This window comes from Onychostoma macrolepis, chromosome 12 (genome assembly GCF_012432095.1).
Source record: "Onychostoma macrolepis isolate SWU-2019 chromosome 12, ASM1243209v1, whole genome shotgun sequence".
Lineage (NCBI taxonomy): Eukaryota > Metazoa > Chordata > Actinopteri > Cypriniformes > Cyprinidae > Onychostoma > Onychostoma macrolepis.
In genome coordinates, this window is record NC_081166.1 from 20,685,045 (window position 1) to 20,710,299 (window position 25,255).

General features: G+C 37.2%; 3 protein-coding genes across 7 annotated transcripts in view; 1 reads left to right on the top strand and 2 right to left on the bottom strand.

The window, feature by feature from the left end:
* LOC131550862 (transforming growth factor beta-1-induced transcript 1 protein-like) overlaps positions 1-1,840 on the bottom strand; it is a 97,365-nt gene extending 95,525 nt beyond the window's left edge. For both annotated transcript variants that reach the window (XM_058793325.1, XM_058793324.1), the window contains exon 1: positions 959-1,840. In XM_058793325.1, the coding sequence (XP_058649308.1) occupies positions 959-971 (13 nt within the window). In that variant the 5' untranslated portion in view covers positions 972-1,840. The remainder of the gene's footprint in view (positions 1-958) is intronic.
* Positions 1,841-1,990: 150 nt separating this feature from the next.
* Positions 1,991-5,329, bottom strand: LOC131550864 (elongin-B-like). Its single transcript, XM_058793326.1, has 4 exons — positions 5,207-5,329; positions 3,742-3,876; positions 3,515-3,623; positions 1,991-2,796 (listed from the first exon to the last, which is right to left on the bottom strand). The coding sequence occupies exons 1-4, from the start codon at positions 5,207-5,209 to the stop codon at positions 2,684-2,686; spliced, it is 360 nt and encodes a 119-aa protein (XP_058649309.1). The 5' UTR covers positions 5,210-5,329; the 3' UTR covers positions 1,991-2,683.
* pkmyt1 (protein kinase, membrane associated tyrosine/threonine 1) overlaps positions 5,284-25,255 on the top strand; it is a 66,814-nt gene continuing 46,842 nt past the window's right edge. For 3 of the 4 annotated variants that reach the window (XM_058793322.1, XM_058793320.1, XM_058793323.1), the window contains exons 1-5: positions 5,284-5,417; positions 6,899-7,367; positions 7,693-7,930; positions 8,014-8,311; positions 9,335-9,441. In XM_058793322.1, the coding sequence (XP_058649305.1) occupies positions 6,999-7,367; positions 7,693-7,930; positions 8,014-8,311; positions 9,335-9,441 (1,012 nt within the window). In that variant the 5' untranslated portion in view covers positions 5,284-5,417; positions 6,899-6,998. Of the gene's footprint in view, positions 5,422-6,898; positions 7,368-7,692; positions 7,931-8,013; positions 8,312-9,334; positions 9,442-25,255 lie in introns of all 4 variants that reach the window. The other variant, XM_058793321.1, reaches the window with a different exon arrangement.

Consider the following 25,255-nt stretch of genomic DNA (forward strand, 5'->3'; position numbering starts at 1 on the left):
ATCACCCAGTTCAACAAGTCATTCAAATCCAGATGGTTTTTCCACTGTGCTCATATAAGGAGCTAAAATTCCTCTCTGGAAAAATCTAACCATATTTAGAGCTGCATGTCTGTTTGGCTTAGCTTAATTCTGCCACAAAGCAACCCACTCTACATTCATGTGTTATGCTCTGACAAATAACGTTCAAAAGCTCTGAAAACACACACATAAGAGCGGAAGTTATTTAACCCATAAATCAGTCAATATTGTCATATTCAACATTGCAATTTAAATTTGAGAACTTTTGTAGAAAAAAAGTGTTGTGGTAGTATGTAATGGCATCATATGTGAATGTTATGAAAATATACTAGTATTAGTAGTAGTATACTAGTAACAGTAGTAGTATAATGATTGACATACTCATTTATCATTATACTTAATTATAGCCTAATTTGAACAGATGAGAATTTCTAAGAATATAAAACATTTCCAATCCTCAGAATGAATTATCTAAATGAAAGTTTTGTGGTAGCAATTTTACAACAAGTTTGTCTGCTAAGTGAAAGGGCGGGTGTTTCTTCATAGGATCCATTAAGTCTTTATATAGTCCACAAACGTTACCAGATGTGGGAGATGCCCACTCTCAAGGCGTATTAAACATAGCTACGTGACCATTGAAAACCGCCAAAAAGAATAATAATAAATAAATCAATGTGGATATACCTATTTTATAATTCTTTTGGACTGATGTGTGTTTGTTTTCAAACTGCAGCCAGGAGTTTGGATCCGTCTCTATCTCGCTAATCTTTATCTCGAGTTTATCTAATGGTATGTGGTGGATATGTATTCTAGCCGAAAAACGAAACGACGCCCTTTCCCAAGCGTTCCCCTGTCAACCATCAGTTACATTGCCTATGCTTAAGTGATGTATTCAAGGAAAATTTAGGAAACGTGCCATAAAGAAGTAGACATTACATACCTAAATCGTCCATCAGCTAAAAAAAAAAAAAAAAAATATATATATATATATATATATAAATGAAAAATGGTAACAATAAAAAATGATCAGGATCAAAATAAAAATGATCAGAAACAAATAAATAAATAACAAATCAAATTAGTATGACTTCCCGATGAAAGGAAAAGGGTTTATATCTGAGAAATATGTCTGGTAATGTCTTTTTCCTGCTCGCCCCGAAGTTTCCAGGCTGGGAGTTGTCCTCGGACTGTGCAGTTTTCTTATTTCAGAGGACGTAACGGTTCGGAGGGGCGGAACTAGTTACATTTCCAGCCCATATTTGGGATTGAAAAGTGCGCATTTGTTGTTCATAATGTTGATAACGACTACTGAGAGATTACAATAATAAAGTACGCACTGTATAAGATGAAACAATAGGATGTATCCTCTTACCAATAGATGTGAAAAAAACAATGCTAGTTTTTTTTACATGTGACAAGTATTTAGTGTTAATTCATTACAAATTGGTTTAGTGTTATTTTACTCATAACAGCTTACTTGCTGATAAAAAGGTAAGGACAGTAACTGCCTTTTAATTGCCCCCAGGCAATCCATCTCATGAATACCTGACAATAACTGTGGAACACACACTATTGATACACTTATTTAGCTAACACACATACTTCGTCTACATTTCAATTTGCACATACCTGTACATACAACTGTCTATTGTTATATACCTGCCTACATACAATTGTCAATTTGTATATTTTTATTCCTTATTTACTTGTTCTATTTTTTAATTCTTCTTTTTATTATCTGTTATTTGTTCTGTCACTGTCATTCTGTTGCACTGTGGAAGCGTCTGTCACGAAAACAAATTCTTTGTATGTGTAAACATACCTGGCAATAAAAGCTCATTCTGATTTAAACGTGTATCGTGATATTAAAAATAAAAAGAAGATTGGAGAAGAATGTACATAACATGGACTATGGTAGCCATTTAGTACCACCACAGTACTAGTTTGTTGGGCAAACAAGGTTACACTTCAAGACTAGAACTACAATTTATTTACCTCACTATAAAACTGTTAGCATGTGCATTCTCAAAGAAACATATTTCACATAATAAAATAAAATTAAATATATAAGTAAAACATACAACACATACATGTTTTGGCCATGTTTTTAGTGTGCAGCCTTTCACAGACCACTGATCTAAGAACATTTTCTTTCTGGTAGTTATGTAACAAACCCATCAAAAGTGCACACAGTGGTGAATGTTACTAAAACAAGTGTTGTTACACAACCGCAAGTATGCTTTGGTCTGGATGCAAATGCAATGCAAGTACAAAAACCATAAACTGAAGCAAGAGAAAACTAAAATAAATAAAATCGCACTATGTGCCATTTGTGCTATTAAACCACAATTACTTTTTGTCTCTTTGAAAAAAAAAAGGAAAAAAGTCCACTTTCAAATGTCGTTTAGTCAAAGAAAACAAGAAACTTACAAAATGAGGTCAGTCAATTGAGAAGAAAATGTGTGTCAGCCCAGATAATAAAGTAAACATAAATAACAATAATTTTATTTGTTAGTTATTCTGTGGAAATTTATAACTGGCTTAGTTCAGTGGTGAGTGGCAGCCAGACTTCAAATGTTCATTTGCAGCATCTACACGTCATGTATCAGTCCACACCTAGCTCGGCTTTAGTATACTCCTCATACTATAGTCATCAAGGTGCAGCTCACATCACTGACTGTTCATTGGCTGTACTGCCAGAGTCCTGTGGCTTCATAACATCAGGAAGTTCAGGAGGACAGGAAAATGGTTCCACCTGCTGGTGCTCAAATGTATCATCTGTGGAGGGATGGTGGGGGAAAACAGAATCTATGAATACAGTTTACCCCCAAAGAAATCCTTCAAATGAAGACTTTCATGTACAAATGTAAGCTCATTGTGAAAGTAAATATCTGTTCAGTCATTAATTTGAATGAAATACTTTATGAATAATGTCTCATTAGGCTTTAAATCTAACTTCACAATTGTACAACATAATTGTTAAAACATCATATAATGGTCTAGAGAAATAACTTATTCTAACGAAGGCTGATCATCCATTTTGACATTATATGGCCTGCTGAATACTACTCACTCTTGGGTACAGTGGAACTACATTTAACAAGTCACCCAAATCATGTCTAGGCTCTTAGTTAGAAGTACAAGAAGTACACCCTTAAAAAACAATGATTTTTTAAAGAATATTAAGGCATGGGAATGTCTAAAAAATTAAATATCCTAACAAAGATAAAACTAGGGATGGGCATGATTGCTTGAGTACTTGGAAGTGACAGAAATGCTAAATGATGAAAATGATAATTGTGTGACTTAAGAAAATGTTCTATATCAAAGTATGCAAAATTATTGAGGTTATGTCCACATATCGTACAATAAATTGTTTAAGTAATTATTGTGACTGGCAATAACATTTTTATTGTAATTTAAAAGAGATTGATATTTGTTAAGATGGGGATCCATTATGAGCTTGTTTGGAAGTTCCATAGTTTGTGACACACACCACTGATACGAAAGGCCAGTCCTACAGTCGCAGGAGCCTGTGGTCTGGCTGTCTGATTCGTGAAGCCACAGTCTCCTAGTGTCTTATTGTCTTCTAGAGGCTGCTCATCCTGAAACACATAATATTGTAACAAATACAGACACACCAGTTATTTCAGTCACTCTACCATATTTGAAGGTTAATATAACCATCATATGACTCCATAACATGACTCAATGAGTCCAAACCTTGTATAGTCTCTGTTCCTCGGGGGACCTCTTCAGGATGCCCTCCACAATTCGTTTCAACTCATAGACGGTTGTGGATTCTTTGGCGTCTGTGAAGATTGTGGTTTTGTGACGCCTGATCATTAAGAATACATCCTAGACAATGGTGTGGGGATTAGTTAGTCAGTTTCCAACAACTTCATGCTGTGATTTGACTGGTTGGACTATGCATTTAAGGCATGAATCTTTAAAAACTAATAATTATTCCTGTGCCCACTGTAAACATTTTTAAAAGTTGGGCAATGACCTGTATGTGGGGCCAGGCCTGTATAGAAATGTATCTGTTTATTATCCTATGTCTGATTCCCCAACTGTGTCATCCAGGAGTTCAAATTCACCTTTTTCTTATCCCTCACCAAAAAGTCTAAATAAAGTTAAAAGGTATTTAAAAGACCTACAATTGCAACTTGATGTGGTGTTCTTGATCATTGATCAGATAGGATGGAACAACATCCGGAACATGTTCAGCTCATATTGTTACTATGCTCATTTAGTTACGTGGCTTCTTTCCTTGCCCTTTGAGGGACACCTTTACTGATCAGCAGATTCAGTATGGTTAGGGGCAGATGTAGGGGTGGGCTTTAGGGAAAGAGACATGTAAGGTCCCAATAAGGCAGTATTGTTTTATGATTATAATAAATATAATCACATACACTGAATATGAATAAAATATTCTTGCATACTGTTTTACAACATACTACAATACACTGAGGTGCAAATAGTATATAATAACAAGTATAAGCAGCATCTAACACTAATTACACTTAATAGCATCTGGCTACACAATTTACTAAGAAAATACAGTATTTTAATTTACTGCAAATTGGCACTTAAGGTAAAATAACATATTCAACAGCTTACAACTAAGTAGTGTGATATAGCGTGGTACAATGGTGCAATAAGAACATCAGAAGGCAATATCATAGTATTTTAATATATGCCATGATACGGAATGATTATTATATAAACATCTGCAGCATCTGCTACATAACTGTGGATTTTACGACGGCTGGAGCGCTTACTGACCAATAAGAACTCAGGACTGCAACTGGTATTATGACTTCTCACTTCCAGCTTATCTCAAATTGATATTCACCAGCGGCCTTGTTTACAAAAGGCAACTTTCGAGAGTTATCTGACACCCGTAATCCAAACACAGTCTGTAAAATACCGACCAAACAGCGACAGTGAATCAAAAATAATAAACGCGAGAAATTACTGAACAATCGTCACAAAATTATATAGTACATAACGTTAGCTACTGTATATTATAGTAAGCTGTTCCCTGTCTTACGGCTTATTTCACAATAAGATGAATAACATAACGACAAATACTAAATTTATTTTACCTTATATAAGACCGTTACCCATGGGTAAAAAATAAAAGGTGAGCATACAACAACAACAACAGAAAAAAAATTCTTACCATTTCAGCGGTTCTGTAGTCACCATTCACCACCTCACAACCCTCCACTATCCCACAATGCACCTAGAACGCGCATTGTGCGACGTCATTGCCCGCTCCTGAAGCATTTGAACGCGTGAGGCGCGAGATATCACGAATAGTATGATTAATAATAATAATACGCTTGGGTAATTAGTAGAAAAGGATATCCGAATGACCGGCGAAACATAATGTAGGTATATAACATTTGTATATTTATAACATTTATAAACATAATACAGATGTAAGAGTGTTTGTGGCGGAAGAGCCCGTTGAAGGAGTGACATACGTTTTTAGGGTTACTTGCTAAATAAGCAATAATTCCTCATATTTCATCATAACTGCTTTAGATACTAATGTCTATTATTTTAATGCACATAATCAGCTGTTGTCAAGTTAGTGTTTGTATTATGTGTCGATGTACAGTAGTGCAGATTTTGTAAATATTAGTTAAAATATTCTCCTAAATGATTACTCCGATGGCATAATGCAACTTACACAATAGATACAGTAATTTGTACCACAGAGTACTGTTTTATATTTCCTAATATTATCGAGTTCGTAGGATGTTTGCGATGATGGATAATAAATGTGTTTCGACAAATAGGCATTTATCATAGTAACACATGAGATTCTTCTGATGTACTTTGGTGTTAGTGTTCTATGTAAATGTAAATATAAAAGTAAAAATTGTTAAATGCTAACCATTATGCAGGGCTTGACATTAAGCATTCTCATGTGGTTGTCCTTCGGACAAGTAAATTTGTCATTTACTTGTCCGAGTATAAAAGTTACTTGCCCGGAGAGAAAAAATTAAGTTAAATTGAGTTATAAATATAATTATTTATTGTAGTTATACAAAACACATTTAGTTTATTTAGATTTTTCTTTTTAAATTAAATAATGAACAAAATAATAAAGTGTGATAATACTATTATATTTTAAAATAAAAAGGTAGAATTAAATACAAATACAATTATTTTATAGTAAACTTAAAAATAAAATGCTAATATTTACTTATATATAATTTTCATCATTTTCAAACTTAAATTTAAAAAGTTTTAATTAGTTAAATTTAATCAGTCAATTAGTATAAGACATTTGGGCTGTTACCAAACAAATGAAATCAGTATCAACAAAATTCATCTTTGCAATGCAGAAGAAACAGAAGCTGCATCTGAAGTGGGATATATTTACCCACTGTTTAATGCAGCTCTGAGGGACATGGAATGCTTTAACCTGCAGTTACAAAAGAATAAATAATGTTTTGATACATAAAACGTTGAATACTGATATTTGAAATTATTATTATTATTTTTTTAAATTTCTCTTTCACTTGCCCGTCCAAAACATTCACTTGTCCCGGACAAGCGGACAAGCGTTAATGTCGAGCCCTGCATTATGGTTATCATAAAGAAAACCCAATTTCCAATCTGTTTTTTTTTTTTTGCTCACAAAAATACCATGCTATGACCATGTTTTAGTAATGATCATTATTCAGTATATATCACAATACCATCTGATACCATCAAAGTACCATTTTACTTTTCACAATATTTTTTATAAGGGTACTTTAATGATATTGTTAACTTATCAGTGCAAGTAATTTTGGTTTTCTTTGTTTTTACGTTTTATACTATAATGATTAACATGCCATCTTGTGTTCTTTTATAGGTTAGTGCATATTGACGTGGAGCATCAGCAAGCCAGTTCCTTAAATTGAAATATCTTCTGAAAATTAATTGAGCCTGCAACGTTAGACTGTGCATTTCCTATGTCGGCTCCCCATCAGACATCAGTAGTCAGCACCCCTCTCCCTCTACCCACTCATTTCTCTCATGCCCAGCAGTCCTTTTCAATAAAGAAACGGAGACCTCCCTTCTCTTCCTCATCATCTTCCTCCCTGTCTCCTTCGTGGCCATTATCTCATTCTTTACCACCACGGCCTCCATCTAAAGGATGCCCTCCGCTTAGTCGAGTGTTCCACCACTGCCCCACTCCATGGACACCCCTGTCACGCTCGCTTATAGATTCACCCCCTCCTCGCTCTGTGTATAACCCATCCCGTCCCCAGACCTTTTTCGACCAGTGCTTTTCCAACCTGGGTCTAATTGGACAAGGCTCTTTTGGTGAAGTTTTCAAGGTGAGACATGCAAGATGCCATCTGAGGCTGTATATGGAATAGCATACCTTTATATTTCTATATCCATGTATTTCGTTATGTTCAGGCCAAATGTCTGGGCATTTTTACACAAAATTGGTTTAGCTGAAGTAAGTGTATCTATTTTTCAAAATGCTAACTAGACTTCTAGACTTAGAATATCTTTACGTAAATGTGAACTACAGATGTACACAGAAACTGATACACATGAAATAAGTGCATTTTCAGATAATGGTGATTTTTCAAGACAAAGCAATTTCAAGATCATCAACGAATACACTAATACTGTGAACGTCATGTCTGTCAGGTGGTGAGTCTTTTGGACGGCTGTCAGTATGCTGTCAAACGTTCAGTGCAGCGTTTCCGTGGTGAGGTTGAACGAGCAAGAAGCATTGCTGAGGCTTGGAATCATGAGGGACTGCACTCACACCCGTACATACTGGGCTTCATTGCAGCTTGGGAGGAGGCTGGTCACCTCTACATCCAGACTGAACTCTGCTGTACCAGCCTACTGCTATATGTTGAGGAAACACCATTTCACACTGGTAAAGAGCACACTACACAAGAAAAACTATTTTTTTGTATGGCAGATGTATGGTACTGAAGCAAAGTTTGTGTGTTGTGCCAGGTGAGACAAGTGCCTGGACATACCTGTGTGACATGCTCTCAGCACTTGACCACTTGCACACTCATGGGTTTGCCCACCTGGACATCAAACCAGCAAATATTTTCATTACAAAGTCTGGACGGCTCAAACTTGGAGACTTTGGCTTGTTGATCAAGCTTCCTACAGACGTCCGAAAACAAGTGATAGAAGGAAAGAGAGAAATTAAGGCAGAGGAGGTTGATTTACAGGAAGGAGACCCCAGATATATGGCCCCTGAACTATTGAGAGGAGAGTATGGGATTGCCGCAGACATCTTTAGGTTAGTGAGTGTTATACTTAGTTATATAGTAGTCAACATTTGAAGTAGATCAAATCCAAAATGCATTCTTGTCTTAGGACAAATTTGATTTAGATTTTTCACTTTTTTTGATCCACTTCATATGTTGACTACTGTATTTAATAGGGGTGTAACGGTACACATATTCGTATTCATATTTGGTTCGCTACGCAGGTGTACCGAACAAATTGTTCCATTTTTTCAGGAAATTCAGACAATACGTGCCGTTTTGACACTCTTTGATGTGGTGTGACAGATCACCGTATATAACGCTTCTGTTCTAACGGCAGCACAGAGCGCGAATGAGCTTGATCACCCCTTCATCTTTATTACTAGTTTTAACGTGAAATATATATGAATGAACATCTCACTCCTCGTGTAATCGCTCAATCAGTGTTTCAACCGTGGAAAGACGTCATTAAAATAGCTTGTAAAGAAAATGTCACATAGCATTGCATTTACCTCAGGCAAGTCATCAGTGTCTACAGCTTGTTATTTGCAAGATAAATGAAGTCTAATGAAGTGCATTTTGCAAAATATTAGACTATAGGCCTATTTCATTATATTTACTTTACCTGTTATTGATGTCTTAATTATTTAGTGTTGGCTATATGTTTAAACAAATATTTTATGAAACAAGTTATGAGTCTGTAAATTATATTTCAACAACAAATAGAAAATGTATAATTTATAAGTTAATAATAAAAAAAAAAAATACATGTTTGCATACAATTTTTAAATTTGAGTGTTGATTATTATAGTTAAAAATAAATAGTAATTCAATTTAGGTTTGAGCTCTGTTGTTAATTGTAAACTATTTATGTTTAGTTTTTTTCTCCCTGCTATACCGAAATCATACCGAATCGTGATGTCAAAACCGAGGTACTTACCAAACTGTCGTGTTTGTGTACCATTACACCCCTAATATTTAAATGTCAAAAGTAAGAACTAAATCAGTTATATTGTGGTTTGTATAAAGAGATGTCTTTATTTCTTCACTTTTAGTTTGGGTGTTTCTATCCTGGAGTTGGCCTGTAACATTGAGGTTCCTAAAGGAGGAGATGACTGGCAGCAGCTCAGAATGGGTCACTTACCAGTAGAATTCACTAATGGTACTGTACATTAGTATCACAGATAAATCTGTCAACTGTTCCGACTTTAATTGAAGAGACAATTTTCTATATAGTAATGCTGGGCGGTATGACCAAAAATTTGTATCATGTTATTTTTCAAAATTAACTTGATTAACTTGGGCGTTAACCACATTTTTTACTGATTGAGAGAGGAAATCTAGTTAATACTAGATTGACTGACTTAGAATGCCCTATTTTACTGTCATGATGAGTGAATATTGTAGAAAAATTCCACACTAAATAGTGACTAAACCCACACGACCCATTAATGCATGTTGACCAGGAGTCACTCTCACTTTACTCCTTAACCAGCCTACTGTTATATGTTGAGGAAACACCATTTACTGAAGCAAAGTTTTTTTCCTGGTTTTTCAAAGTTTTTTCCTGATGTCATGACTTATAATCATAACATCGTCTCATAAAATCAACATGAATCTACACTAAAAAGCTATGCGGCTATGCGGTGGGTTTGGCTATATTATTTTTTGTCTCATGCAGCGCACTGCCTGCGTCTGAGTAACAAACTAAGTGCATATTAACTAGGGTTGGGTACCGTTCACATTTGAACCGGTACGGTACCGGTACCTTTTTTCGGTACTTTACTCTCTGTGTAATAACAAAAACATTTATTTCAGTGAAAAAATAAGTCCAAAACTCTCAATTTCAACATTTTGAACAATAGGGCCCTACAATTTTTTTCTTACAGAAATTCTTGTTTTATTTTTTCTGATAATCAAATGAAGGCATGAAACATTTATTTATTTTTAATCAAATGAAAATTAAACCCTTTTATTTTTTGGCAAACAAACAGAGGTTTACTGTTAAAATTAATACATGGTAGAAAAATTGTATGAATATTCCTTTAAAAAAAGTTAATAATATATATTTTTTTTCAACAATTAAGTCGTTAATGTGGTTGTAATACTTATTTTTATCATTTAATTGTTTTATTTAAAATTGTCAGTAAATAGAATATATAAAGTCGAACATTATACTGTACAAAATTAATACAAGAGTAATATATTTCTGTCACATGTTAAACCGCACTTTTATTTTGACAGGTTGCCGTGAAGTTTCTGTGTGTATACAGTATGATATGATGCTAGTTTTCTCAAATGAAACGGTAAAATTCTCATGAAGTGACTCTTACAGCCTGTAAGTTCATGTGTTCATATCATCATGTAACGTTAGTGAGATGCAGAGTCCGACAATCACTGCGAGTTCACGTGTGCTTCAGTATTTGTGTAGTAAACAAAACCGCGTCTCCGCCATTCATACACATCGAGGCTAGCGGAACATGCAGGATTCATATTTCAATCTTCTATTTGCGTTTTAATATTCACATAGTTCATATCGCGATTCCAATTAAGTGACAGACCTTCTTTTATTCATCCAAAAATTTACGAATTCCGTGACATTCCGCGATATAGAGTGAATTCCGTTTTTATGAATGGACTCCGCCATCCTGTCCGCGTTTTCGCGGAAACCATATGACCCTAGAAATGTAAGCACACTTCAGAACATTTCGGTTTGCCCTGTGTGTTGTGTTTTAAAGAGTTGCGGGGGTGACATGTCTGTCTGTCTCTCTCTCTGTCGTTCTCTCCTATGCGCCCAAATGCTTTCTCAGGTACCGAATGATTTAATGTGAATCGATACTCGGTAGTACCGACGCAATTCGGTCCGTACCCTTAAAAGTACCGAGTTTGGTACCCAACCCTAATATTAACAGACAAACTATGCTCATATTCCAAACATTCAATATAATAATTCAATATTAGAATTTAAAATAAGCGACAGGTGCTTGTAAACGCTGTTTTGTACTCATTTATTGACAAGTCGGCTGCGGTACGACTAACTGAATGCGCTGCTTCTCTGCCGTTCACTGCACAGAACAGACACCGAGAGAGGTGATACTGCGCTGGGAGAGTCAGACCTCATGCTTGCGGCGCATTACTGGCGATATCTTCCAACTGAACGATAGCTAAGATTCATCCAAAAAGTCGCTAGGTTTGTCAGTATGTACCTTTCATGTAAAAAAAAAACCAGCTAAAGGGTCTGAAAGTTGTTAAGCATAGTGCTAAATTCGCGCTTGTGCGTGTGAGACACGGGAGTTGATGGCAGAGGTGGTGCATATTTGTGGCAGTCAATGTGGATAAGTTCTTCTGTCATCACGTTCTACTAGTTTTACAGGTTCAATTTCTCGCTTTCAATCTTTCATGCTTAGTAACACATACAGCTGTGTCCTCACCACAGTGCAACATTGAAAAGGGACTCCTCTCAAACAGTGTCACGTTCCGAAAGTTGTTTAAACGACATGCGTATTGAGGTGTTTTAAAAATTCACAGTGTTTCCCATACGTTGATTTATTTGTGCCGGCCAGCCACAATATTCACATCGACCGCCACAAATACCCACTGCCCCCTGCCACCAGCTCCCGCATCTCACACATGAGTGCAACTTTTGCACTATATTTAGCAACTTTTAGACCCTTTTAGCAGCTTTTTTTTCCCCCATAAAAGGTACATACTGACAAACCTAGCGACTTTTTTGAAAAAAACTTAGCTTTCATTCAGTTGAAAGATGTTGCCAGTACTGCCCCGCGAGCGCGAGGTCTGACTCTCCCGGTGCAGTGTCGCCCCCTCTCTGTGTCTGTTCTGTGCAGTGAGCGGCAGAGAAGCAGCGCATTCAGTTGGCCGTACCGCAGCAGACTTGTCAATAAATGAGTACAAAATAGCATTTCCAAGTACCTGTCGCTTAATGACTGTTTGGACTTTTAAATATGAACATAATACATCTGTTAATATGCTCATAGTTTGTTACTCAGACGCAGGCAGTGCGCTGAATGAGACAAAACAGTAATATACCCAAAACCACCGCATATAGTCCCTTTTTAGTGTTAGATGTATGTTGATTTTATCAGACCTTATCTAAGATTAAATCTTTTCAGTCTTTTAAAGACTGAAAGAATTATACACATTTTTATTTCATCCAGTCTTGACTACTGTAATGGACTTAATGTAGGCAGTAGTCTGGCCTCCCTCACCAGACTGCAGATGGTTCAGAATGCTGCAGCTCGTTTGTTAACGGACTTAGGTCCGCTGACCATTCACTGTTAGTTGTCCCTCGTGTAAGGCTGAAGAGCAGGGGTGACCGTGCGTTTGCAGTGGCAGGCCCTAGACTTTGGAATAATCTGCCTTTACATGTTAGAAAAGCCCAAACACTTACTGTTTTTAAGTCTAGCTTAAAAACCTACTTCTAAAATCTGGCGTTTAACACTGTGTGAGAGCTGCTATTTTTATTTTTGTATTTTATTTGATGCTACCCTATAATATTTCAAACTTTGTCATTTTATTTGTGATATTGTCTTATTCATGCTTGAACAGCACTTTGGTAAACACTTGTTGTTTCTAAAAACGGATGCAAACTTGTCACCTTTCGGCGAAATTCGCCGTTTTCACCTTGAAATAGGTCATTCACGTGAATCGTGTAGATATGTAAAAAAAAAGAAAGAAATTGGTGGGGTGGGGATCTGCGAGTCATCTGTGTCACGTCACCTGTAGTGTTTTTTTCCCCCTGTTGGCAAAGGAATGGACCCGCCCTACTGCCTCTGATTGGCAGGAGTATAGTAAGAGTGATTCCTGGTTAACATGTAGTATTAATGGGTCGTGTAGTCACTATTTATACTTGTTTTATGTATGACAACAGAAAATATGTAAATGTGAACAGCTTTATTGGGCATTCAGTTGTGTATTACAGTATGTGACCATTCAGAGTAGAGCAGATCTGAAGTGCCAAAACTTATCTGAACGCAAACTTGACGCAATGACGTCATAAATATGCAAATTGATATGTGACGTCACCTGCCGCCACAAGTCTCACAAAATCTTGTGGGAAACACTGAATTCATATCATAAAAATAAACACCGGTATTCGGTATGAACCGGTAAACCGCCCAGCACTACAAAATACACACCCTTAGTGTTGTGGTAGTATTATAAAATAATGATAAATACTAAAGAATGGGACTCTGTCACTGCGCACAGCATTCTTGGTAGTCGCCGCCATGTTTAGGGACACGCTAAGTAGCTTACAATGACAACAAATACAAATCACCAGAGGAAAAACGTCTGTATTTGCATTAGGGGTGTGCGATATATATCGTCTGCGATAATATCGTAATTGTTGTTTTAACGATGTGCAATTTGACATTATCTAGTATTTTGCAAAAACCAAACAGAACACCTAAGGAGTGCACGCTTACATTACGTGATGAAGTCTAGACTAGGGCGCGTGCACATTTAGAGTGTGTTCTTTCACTGCATGATTCAGTCTAATAAAATGCATTAAGAGTGATCACAAAATTCAAGATACGGGGGCAGAAAATGCGTATATATATCATTTCTTATGGTTAATGGTTAAAATCACATGAAGAGTGCCGTTTTTTTCTTCAAAAATAAGCATGGTTACAAATGTGATACTGATTTTATACAACAGTTCGATAAACAATAAGTTCATATTTAGAGACTTACGTTTTAGACACCATACTGCCTGTTTTTGCTCCATTTCGCCAACAAAAAATAATTCCAAACAGCTACAGCACTGTTTTGCGTCTCTGAGCAACATGGCGATGTTGTTTCCTTCCTGAATGAATCAACCGTTTAAATGATTCGGTTCAGTTGCAATGACTCACTTGTTAACAGTGACTTGCTGCCACCTACTGGCGATTTTAATTTTATATTCAAAGTATCTTTTCAGTTTAAAATAAATTCAAATATCAGTATTCAATGTTTTGTGTTTAAAATATCAAAATATTATGCATTTGTAACTGCAGGTTAAAGCACTCCACATCCTAAACGGTGTGTAAATGCCACTTCACATGCAACTTCTGCAAAGATTAATTTTGTTAATACTGGTTTCATTTGTTTGGTAACAGCCTAAATGTCTTATTATTCTAACTGACTGATTAAATGTAACAATTTGATTCAAAAGATGCACACTTTTAGGCTTTTTTAAAGGTAAAATTGCCCATAAAATGTAAAAATTAATTTAAACTTATATGAAAAGATTAGTTTCTATCACTAATGTGAATACGAAGTCAAACGCTACAAATAAATCAATGTATAGGAAACACTAGTTATGTATATCGAAATATCGGAAAGGTTTTTAAAAATCATATCACCGTTATTGAAAAAATATATATCGCGATACATATTGATATCGAATTATTGTCCAGCCCTAATAATAAACCTGGCATTGTGACTGACTTATTTGTTCCTCTTTTGTAAGTCGTTTTGGATAAAATCTTCTTCTAAATGCATAAGTAACCTAAATGTATAATAATAATAATAATAATAAAATTAATAATAAAATAATAGTTATTGTAATGATGATGATTATTATCATTATTATTATTTATAAGCTAAATAAATGAGTGCACTTAAGACAGTAAAATGTTTATCATAAAATAATTCATGAATGCTTTCTTTTTAAATAACCTTTTACCATTTTGGAAATGTGTTTGTGTATTATTCATTCTTAACACAAAGACTTATTTTGGTGATTTTATTATACTAAGCGTTTTCCCCCAGAGTTAGATGCATGTTTCACTGTTAATGTTATTATTAAATAACTAGGCCTATTATAACATTGCATTCAGTTAGAGAGCATGGGAATGACAACATACCCAGTACATTATTTGTTTTGTATTGCTTTTTACCTTCTCCTCTTGAAACTATATCTTTTTTTTTTAGAAAATTAAGGATATTTTCTATTCTTCTTTTTAGCATTTATTTTAGGCTATAGGTTAAAACACAGGCGGTGGTGTTTTATCCTATTGGTGATTAATGTAAAATAAACGCTAAAAAGAAGACTATTTTGTGAGTGCGGCTCATGGTCTTATAGGCTACTATGAAAAATAATAAACACAATACAGTGCATCCCGCACCTAAACAAGTGGCCTGGTTGAATCTGCCGGTGGGGGCGGGGCCACAAATCCGTGAGTTTACAAACCTGCGGGAATGGATTGTGTAAGCGTGCGTGTGGATTATGAATTTGTGGGTACGGATTCAAAAACCAAAGGTACGGTTTACAAAATCTGAGCGCACGGATTGGAAATTCGTGGGTACCGTTTATTAATCCGTGGGCACGATTTGTTAAACCGAGGGAACAGTTTAAGAATTTGTGAGTAAACTGAGGGGACGGATTTTTTTTTTTTTTTCTCCTATAGGTGACATGCCGGGCTCCGTATGTGCCTCTTTGGGATGGCACAATAAAGCAATGTTCACTTGCAGAACGCAAGCTTCTAGAGGACACATAAGTCTGAAGTAATGAATTTAGGTAAAGGGGTGCAGAGCCAGTGGTGGTTTTGTAGGCAAACATTAATTTAATGCCTTGAATTTTATGCGAGCAGCTATTGGTAGCCAGTGCAAATTGATAAACAGAGTTGTGTCATGCATTCTTTTCGGCTCATTAAAAATTAAAAAAATCTTCCTGCCGCATTCAACAACAACATGATACACACTCATTGAAATCATATGGCCACCTTCTATCGTACCACACACAGGACCAAATTGCTTTCTCTTTTGCAGTTTTTAATAACCAGGTGGCATTGATATATCTGCCAGACAAAATAAACACACTATAGCTTGACCTCAGCCAGTTGATCATGTATTTCAGTGGTTTTCAATAACAGTCCTCTGCATATTTAGTATGATTCTCTAATCACTTCAGGGCCCTTATTCACAAAGCATCTTAAGGCTAAAAGTAGCTAATAAATATTAAAAATAATGGGTGTGTCAGTCCTAAATTCAAGACTCCAAAATTTTTGCTCTAAAAGTATTTCACAAAGCGTTTTAGCGCTAACTCTAACTCCTAAATCTGAAATGTTAGGAGTAGTGAAGAGGACTCCTAAGGCACTTAGACCAAGCCACAAACTATCCTAAAATGGCTGTTGCCAGCAATCTGCCTCGGAACGTAAACATTTTAGAAATATTTGACGATAATGAGCTTTTATAAAGGGATCACCTTTAGTTTTGGAGGTTATCCCAACTCCAAATTTTCCTTTGATTATATCCTTGTTTTCATTAACCAGGTGGGCAAGATTTAACAGCTGTTCTTGCCTCCAGTTTGGTTTTCTTTTACGTTTGCATGTCTTACTATCAGCCATGATTATTGTACTCTTAATTAAAAGGCTGTTTATATGCATATTAACTAATTGTTTACAAGAAGCATACATGTAAGAGGCTGACAATTAGCTGAACATATACTTCTTTAATTAAGCCGCTTTTCCACTGAAATTACCTGGAACCATTTGTCCCAGGAACTTTTTTTCCCCAGACCTGTTGCTCTCTGCGTTTCCATTGTGGTCTAAATACCGAGAAGATTAGGTAAATAGTCTAAAACTACATTTCGTGACACAATAGCAGTAATATTTAAAAAAATTATGCGAATATATGGTGGTTGAAATGCAATGCTGCGTGAACTCAACCAATCAACATGTTCAGCGCCCAAGTCCCACCCCTGAAAGTTCTGGACCTTCTAGCTCATAAAGTACTACTTCATGAGCAGGGACTTTCTGAGGGGCAAATTTTTACCCGGAACTTTATTTAGATCCTGAAACTCTTTGCTAAAAACTTTTACTGCTATTTAGGAGAACTTTTAGTTGTAAGATAAAATGTTTTGTGAATACGGGCCCAGATGTTTAGTGAACAACACAGGATTTTCTGCCATGATTTCAGTTCGAAACGCGTATATGTTCCATTCAAAGGGCATTAAAGTGTGCAAGATGTGAATTTTATTTGTATTTATTTACAGAGGTATATTATGCCACACTCGTCTGTGTGTGAAGACGCTGCAGGCGGTGGTGTAGCGCAAATCCATGAATGAATGTTTTGAAGTGAAGTAAACTTTACCGGATTTCCCCTGCTCAGGGAGTAGGGAGCAAAGAACACTGTGTAGGGACCATGTCAATCGGAACACAGTTCATGCAAGCTCTCTTCTAATGAGCTGGTATCTGAATCATGTGTATTAACTAAGAGAGACATGCAAAATATGCAGAGCGGGTGAAATGTTACGCAAGGACTGGAATTGAGAACTGGGGCCGGATTCACGAAAATCTTCTTAAGAAATAAGTTAAGAAATTTATTTCCACAAAGTTCGTAAGAATGTTCTTAAGTGCAGTTCTTGAAAAATTCTTAAGTTCTCAAATATATTCTTAAGAACATAATTTTTTCTTAAGAAGAAAATGACAGTCTTTATCTGAGTGAATACATGACGCACTGATAAACTCACACTTTGTCTTTTTGCGCTTCCTGCAGATTACCCTAATAATCATAATAAGCACGCACACTCTTTTTGTCGCGACTTTGACTGGCACTCAGCTTCACATTTTTAATGCGGCGTGTTTTTGAACAGCCTGTCTCAAGCAGCAGCGATCTGTTTCATTCATTTTTGTGCTGTGTTTTTGTGTCTGCGCTGCATACTGCCAAAGATTGTCGTATTTATAAGCTAAAATAAAAGTGTCCAATTAAAGCTCCCTATCTGACTCGTTTTTGTAGAGTTGCTACTGAGTTTTGAAGTCAGCAAAAAGTAGCGTCACACACAGGCTAATCATGACCGATCATTGTTTATATTATCAGTCATCGCTGTCACTTCAGAAAACTTGTGCACATCCCTATTAATAGTCCTACTATGTATTATATGTAGCAAATGTTGTTGTAATGCTTAAATATAACAATTAATTTGAAATAACCCAATAAATGTATTAAATAATTCTTACTGTTTGGGATTTAAGACAAGTCTGGGGCTGTCCTAAATTTAAGAAGTTATTTACGATGATTTTTAAGAAGATTCTTTTGAAGAATTTGAATTCTTCTTAAATTTTGTCTTAAGAACAATCTTATGAAAAAAAGATAAGAATATTCTTAAGAAGAATTTTTGGGAATACAAAATATTGTTAACTTTTTTCTTCAGTTAAAAAATAAGAAGAAAATGACAGTTTAGAAGACATTTCTTCTTAAGAATGTTTTGTGAATCCGACCCCTGTTGTATTTAATCAATACACATCATATCACCCTAATATGACCCTCTGTAATGCAGCTCTGAAATTACATCGTCTTCATTTATTTATGTCTACAAATTTTAATGTATGGTTTTTAAAACAGCTTAACAAGTTTTCATGCTCTCCTCCAAATTGACATTAGGAACTGTATTAAAACTATTTATGAATGCCTTTCAGAATCAGTGTATTTCATATATTCCAGTTCAATTACTTTGTTTTTGTTTTTTTTATTATTTTTTTAATTTTTATTTTATTTTATACAAAACACATCATGATCTCCTTCAAACTGACATTAAGAACTCAACTAATATATGCCACTTAATGTTTCATTATTCTGAGTTGCTTTCAGTTTTATGCCTTCTGAATGAAGGAATGTCTCAGCTTTCTAAGATATGGGCTAATTATTTTTTTCTAATGTTTAATCAAAAATTATGATCAAAAATTAGCCATCCCATTACAGGGTGATATTTGACTCCTTAAAGTGATTTACAGGGGAATTTTATTTTTATGGCATTTTTCTAACTTTATTAAAAGTATGTCATCTTTTTTGTTAAATTTTTAAAAATACATATTTATAAGCTTTTTAAAATTTCTAATAAGAATAATAAGATATCAATCAAATTTAATTAATTTGTACAGAGGTGGAGCAGAAGAACACAAAAGTGGCTTGTAGGTGTATCTTCAGACGTTTATGAGCCTCAGAGTTGGTATGAGTGCAATTAAATTTATAAATTCATGTTGAGATTAATATTTTAAATATACAATTTGAATAGGTTATAGAAATATTCAATTATTTGAATAACTGAAAGATACGTCAAATTAAACAAACTGCCAGCAGGTGGCGACAAGTCACTGGTTTGATCACTGAATCATTCATTAAATTGATTAGTTTGAACGGCTGATTCATTCAGGAATGAAGGAAGTGACTGTCTTTATGAATGGGTAATTGAATCATTGACTCACTAGATTCGTTTAAAACGCATTTTCATTCATAAAGGAGACACCGCTGTGTTTGAATGGAGATGCGCAGCGGCTCAGCTGTGGCTATGATTCATCGAACTATTTTCATCGAGGAAATAGAGCAAAATCAGGCAACAGTGTTATAGTCAGACAATGTAAGTCACTTAATATTAACTTCTTGTTTACTGAACTGTTGTATTAAATCAATATCACATTTACAAACTCCCTTAATAATCATTAAATATGTCACTCTCCTTAGTTCATCGCGATCTCACAAAGTTCCATTATAATCAACGAAGCTCTCTACACTGCATAATGAATCTCTTATTTACATTGTGTCTACTTTGTTCGTTTATGAAAGGATTCATGAGATATGTCTGTGACATTACTCAACTCTGCAAATCTAAAATAAATATTTTTTCATAGTAGCACGCAGTAGTTTTCAGTTGCATTTGCGTGCGGCTCAGAATATTAAGATCAGAGCGACGCAGGCCGCAGAGAGCACGCCGATGCTGCAGGACTCAGCCACAGTCAGAGAACACCGGTGCAGCGCTGTTTGTGGAATTAAATTCTAAATTATAGACGGACTGTTTGAACCGGTGATTTCTTTTTTCGCTGCTGTGGATGTATTTCATAATTTGATCTGAGATTATGCAAATATTGTGCGGGAATTTCTTGCATTATAAAAGTTAAATTTGCGGGAATGGTTTAAATTATGCGCAATCCCCGCAATCCCGCACCAAAATTCAAGCCCTGCCCAGTCTCTACTGTAGTATCCGCGTCCGTGTCCGTGTCCTTAAGTCCCAGAATGCCGTGCGTTGCTGACGTCACGTTCCCATTCTCTATAAATCAAACACTTATGTGTTACAATGTAAATCATATAAGTAAGCATAGAGAGCGTATTCTCATATGACCTGACACCATTTCAGAAACACCCACAGAACAACAATTATTTGATTTATTTACTTTTTCTAGGATGTTGTTTTTAATAATATGGGAGTTTGTTCTGTCGAGTATTTTTGCATATCAGTATTATAATTTGTATAACTATAATAGGGCTGGACGATTAATCGAAAAGTAATTGAAACCGAAAGACATCAATGTCAGTTCCAAAACAGTGGACTTATCAGAAGACCACGGAGGTGGGGCAAGCATTTCAAGCTTTTGTTTACAGTAGCTGGTTGGCATGGCAACTTTTGCATTTGACGGCAACGGGGTGGAGTAGACATTCTGTGCTGCGCTTATTTTTTAAACTATTCTTGAGAGCTGCGTCTCGCATTTTAGACGCAAAGGCATCTTGTGTGTGAATGGCCAGTAAGAACCCAGAGTAAATACTTGCGCATATAGAGTGACAGGACAAGATCGCTGAGAAGATTACATGTAACAGCGATCATGAGCCAGATTCACATCTACAGTGTGTGCATAATTATTATGCACATTGATATTCTGATCATATTTTTTTTTTCCAAGCACATTTTACCAATTCCAAACCATATCAATCTTAATAACTACTATTCATTTTGTATTTAATAATTTACAAGTAATATATGATTGTCAATGAAGCCTGGAAGTGAAAAACTCCTATTCAGGTGTGAAAAATTATTAGGCACGTTTACTTTTAGACATTTAAACACGTTTACATTTAAAATGAGCCAAAAAAGAGATTTAACTCCGACTGAAAAGTCAAAAATTATTAAATCCCCATGAGAAATATTCAAAACTTATGCAATACAGAAATTGCAAAGTTAAGACATGACCATTGGACAGCAAAATACTCATTGGATCAGTGGGGCAGTGTTGCCAACTTAGCGACTTTTCAGACCCCCTTAGCGACTTTTTTCCAAAAAAGCAACTAGCACATGTACCTCTTTCTCTCTCTGTGATTAACTAATGAGGACAGGAACTAAACCAAATAAGGAAGACGAGGGCTAGGAACAGACAGACATGTGACAGTACCTCCCCCTCCCGGTAGGCGCGTCCCGCGCCGTAACAATACCAATGGGGGGGTGGGCGTCCTGGATGCCGGAACAGGACGGAGACACAGGGCACAGAGGAGGCATCCAGGGCGGATCAGGAGGTTCCGGCGGCCATGGCGGGTCTGGGGACTCCGGCGGCCATGGCGGGTCTGGGGACTCCGGCGGCCATGGCGGGTCAGGAGGCGTGGAAGGCCTGGGCTTGGAAGGCCTAGGCGGGTCTGGGGACTCCGGCGGCCATGGCGGGTCAGGAGGCGTGGAAGGCCTGGGCTTGGAAGGCCTAGGCGGGTCAGGAGGCTTGGACTTGGAAGGCCTAGGCGAGTCAGGGGCCTAGGCGAGTCAGGAGGCCTAGGCGAGTCAGGAGGCCTGGGAGCAGGAGACACAGGGGAATAGCCCCCCCCCAAAATTTTAAGGCCGAAATTCGGGGCTAACCGTATGTGTCTGGACCTTTGGGGCCGTTTGGCCAGCGTGGACTCCTGGGGGCGCTCGGACAGCGCGGACTCGGGAGGCGCTCTTGCAGCGCGGATTCGGGGAGGCACTCTTGCAGCGCGGAGACAGGGAAGTGCCTTCTTGGCGCAGGCACTGGGTGGCGCTCTTGCAGCGCGGATTCGGGGAGGCACTCTTGCAGCGCGGAGACAGGGAAGTGCCTTCTTGGCGCAGGCACTGGGTGGCGCTCTTGCAGCGCGGATTCTGGGAGGCGCTCTTGCAGCGCGGAGACAGGGAAGTGCGGAGGCGAAGGTGGGCTGGACGGGACCAGCGGAGGCGAAGGGGGGCTGGACGGGACCAGCGGAGGCGAAGGGGGGCTGGATCTAGGCGGGATCGCCGTGCTTCGCGGCGTGCTTATCGGCGGGATCGCCGTGCTTCGCGGCGTGCTTCTCGGCGGGATTGCCGTGCTTCGTGGCGTGCTTCTCGGCGGGATCGCCGTGCCTCGCGGCGTGCTTCTCGAACTGAGGATGATGGAGGTGTTGAGGAGGACTTGGGGATATTCGGGGTCGGGCAGGTGGTCCGAGCGATTTGCGCGGTATGTGGGGGTTCCGGGCTTTAGGTGAGCTGGAGCGATGCGGCGTGCTTCTGCATGGGCTGGACGACTAGATTGACGGGGTTCTACAACTTCGTAAATATCGAAGTTGGAGTCATTTAGCCATAGTACCAGATTTAGGAGTTCTTTCAGGGAAAAGTCTGAGGAAGGAAGATCGCATCGGATAATATCATCGTCCAGCCCCTGCAAAAAGTACGCACCAAGAACGGCATCGCGCCAGCTCAGCTGATGGGCTAGCTCGCAGAATTCCTCCACATACCGCTCCAATCTCCGGCCAGCCTGCCGTAAATTCCACAGCCTGGTTTCCGTTGCCAGCATAGTCGGTTTCGGTCAGTTCTTCTGTCACGGATGTGTGGTTGTGGTGATAGCAGAAGGGAGGGTAACAAAAGGCAGGAGGACGAAACGGCTTCAACACACTATTTCCATTTATTTAACAAGTAGAACTGACAAAAACCAGGGAGAACTGAGGACTTATAAAGAGGACGGAACAGACGAGCAAACAAGGTAATTAAACTCAGGTGGAGACAATGACAGATGATTAACTAATGAGGACAGGAACTAAACCAAATAAGGAAGACGAGGGCTAGGAACAGACAGACATGTGACACTCTGCATCTGCTCTGTTCAGCGAGTGGCTGAGAGGATCAGTGTGTTCAGTTAATATAGATATTATGTTGCTTCTCTTATTTTACATGCACATATAGCTAGGGTTGGGTATCGAAAACCGGTTCCATTTTAGAACCGATTCCAAATTTCCGAGAACCGGGTATTCGATAAGACACGTGCGTTTCGATTCTGAAGCACAAACGTGAGAACAGAGAAGAGTGGTCGTGGTGCAGGTTCCCGGTTTGTGTCTGTTCTCGAACCGTTCCGTGCATTTCCGCTGTAGAAAAGGTTGTTTCCGGGCCAGAGCTGACTTATTTCATATTTATCGACCAGTATGCAGAAAACTACGTCAGTATATCATCATAAAAACAGCTGTATTTGTCTTAAGTGAACGTAAACAGAAAGAAAACGCACGTGTACAGACTTTTGAGATCTGTGTGCGCTCGGTGTTAAAGAGACAGCAGCCTATAAACGCACTGCCTGTCATTAATGCTAATCAAAGAACGGAAGAAAATCATTCACTCATCTTGACTGAATATATTTAATAACTTAAATTAATCTATATTTTATTTATGAAAAGAAAACTATGCAGTGTTTTTAAACTTTTAATTAGGCCTACAGTTTCTCTACCTGAAATTTGGTTCAGTTGTATTTATTTATGCTATTGCTAATTGATTTGTTTGTTCCTATTTTATTACTGACTGTTTACTTGTCTTTAACACTTTAATATTAGAAATTTAGGTAACACTTTAGAAAAGGTAACACTTGTTAACTATTAACTACGACTTTTCCCTCAATAAATTCTTAATTTGCTGCTTATTAATAGTTAGTAAGGTACTAACCTTAATACCTAAGTTTAGGTATTGGGTAGGATTAGGGATGTAGAATAAGGTCATGTAGAATAAGGCATTAATATGTGCTTAATTTGCACTAATACATGGCTAATATTCTAGTAATATGCATGCTAATAAGCAACTAATAGGTGTAACCGTAAAATAAAGTGTTACCGAAATTTATATTAATCTAGTTGTTTTTGTTGTGGTATTTTTGTTAAAAACATAGGCAAAGTTCCTCTTGCAGTGTTCTGTAGGCTGCTGATTTTTGCAACAGAATGCTTTGTAAAAAGACACAGAATAAATGTTTGACATCTAAATGTTTGATTTAATTTTTTTATATTGGATTTTATCTTATTGGAATCGAAACTAGGAATCTATAAGAATTGGAATCGATAAGCGGAATTGGAATCGATAAAATTCAAACAATACCCAACCTTACATATAGCCGAAATCACAGCACAGGAATCGTCTTTGTCTTGTCTTATCTTGTGTGTATTATTTGATTTCATCAGACGACGGCTCAATTATAAATCAGGATTTTTGTGCAGATTAATGTCTAGGAAGAGCTGGTTATGTAGTCTTAAAGGGACGCGTTTCAGTCACTATTTCATATTTATTCTGTTGTCTGACAACAGAAACAGTAAAATATATAAATGAAAACAGTTTTATTGAGAATTTGGCTGCATTAAAATACAGTATGTGAGCACAGAGAGACAAACAAATGTAAAAGGCAATATGACGCTATGACGTCATGAATATGCTAATTAGCGTATGACATCATCTAATGACATTTAGCGACTTTTCAAACTGGCTTTAGCTACTTTTCTTTGAAAGAAGTTGGCAACACTGCAGTGGTGTCAAAAAAACAACAGGTGGAAAAGACACTTTAACTGCAAAAAATTAAAGGGGTCATATGATGCGATTTCAAGTTTTCCTTTCTCATTGGAGTGTTACAAGTTGTTTGTGCATAGATAAGATCCTTGAAGTTACAAAGACTAAAGTCTCAAAACCAAAGAGATATTCTTTATATAAGTTAAGACTCGACCACACTGAATGCAACAAATGCCTTGTTTGTAACGGGTTTTATTGTTTTTGTCTCACGCTTGAGGTATTCGGCCAATCACAATGCACTGGATAGCTGGCCAATCAGAGCACGCCTCGCTTCTCAGAACGATGAGCTTTGTAAATATCGACGCGTTTCAGAAAGGCGGGGCAATAATGTACAGTATGTGGAAAATAATGTGTTTTTTGAACCGTAAACCGCATAAACACATTGCATTACACCAAATACACAAAATAATGCTCTTTTTAGCAACATCAT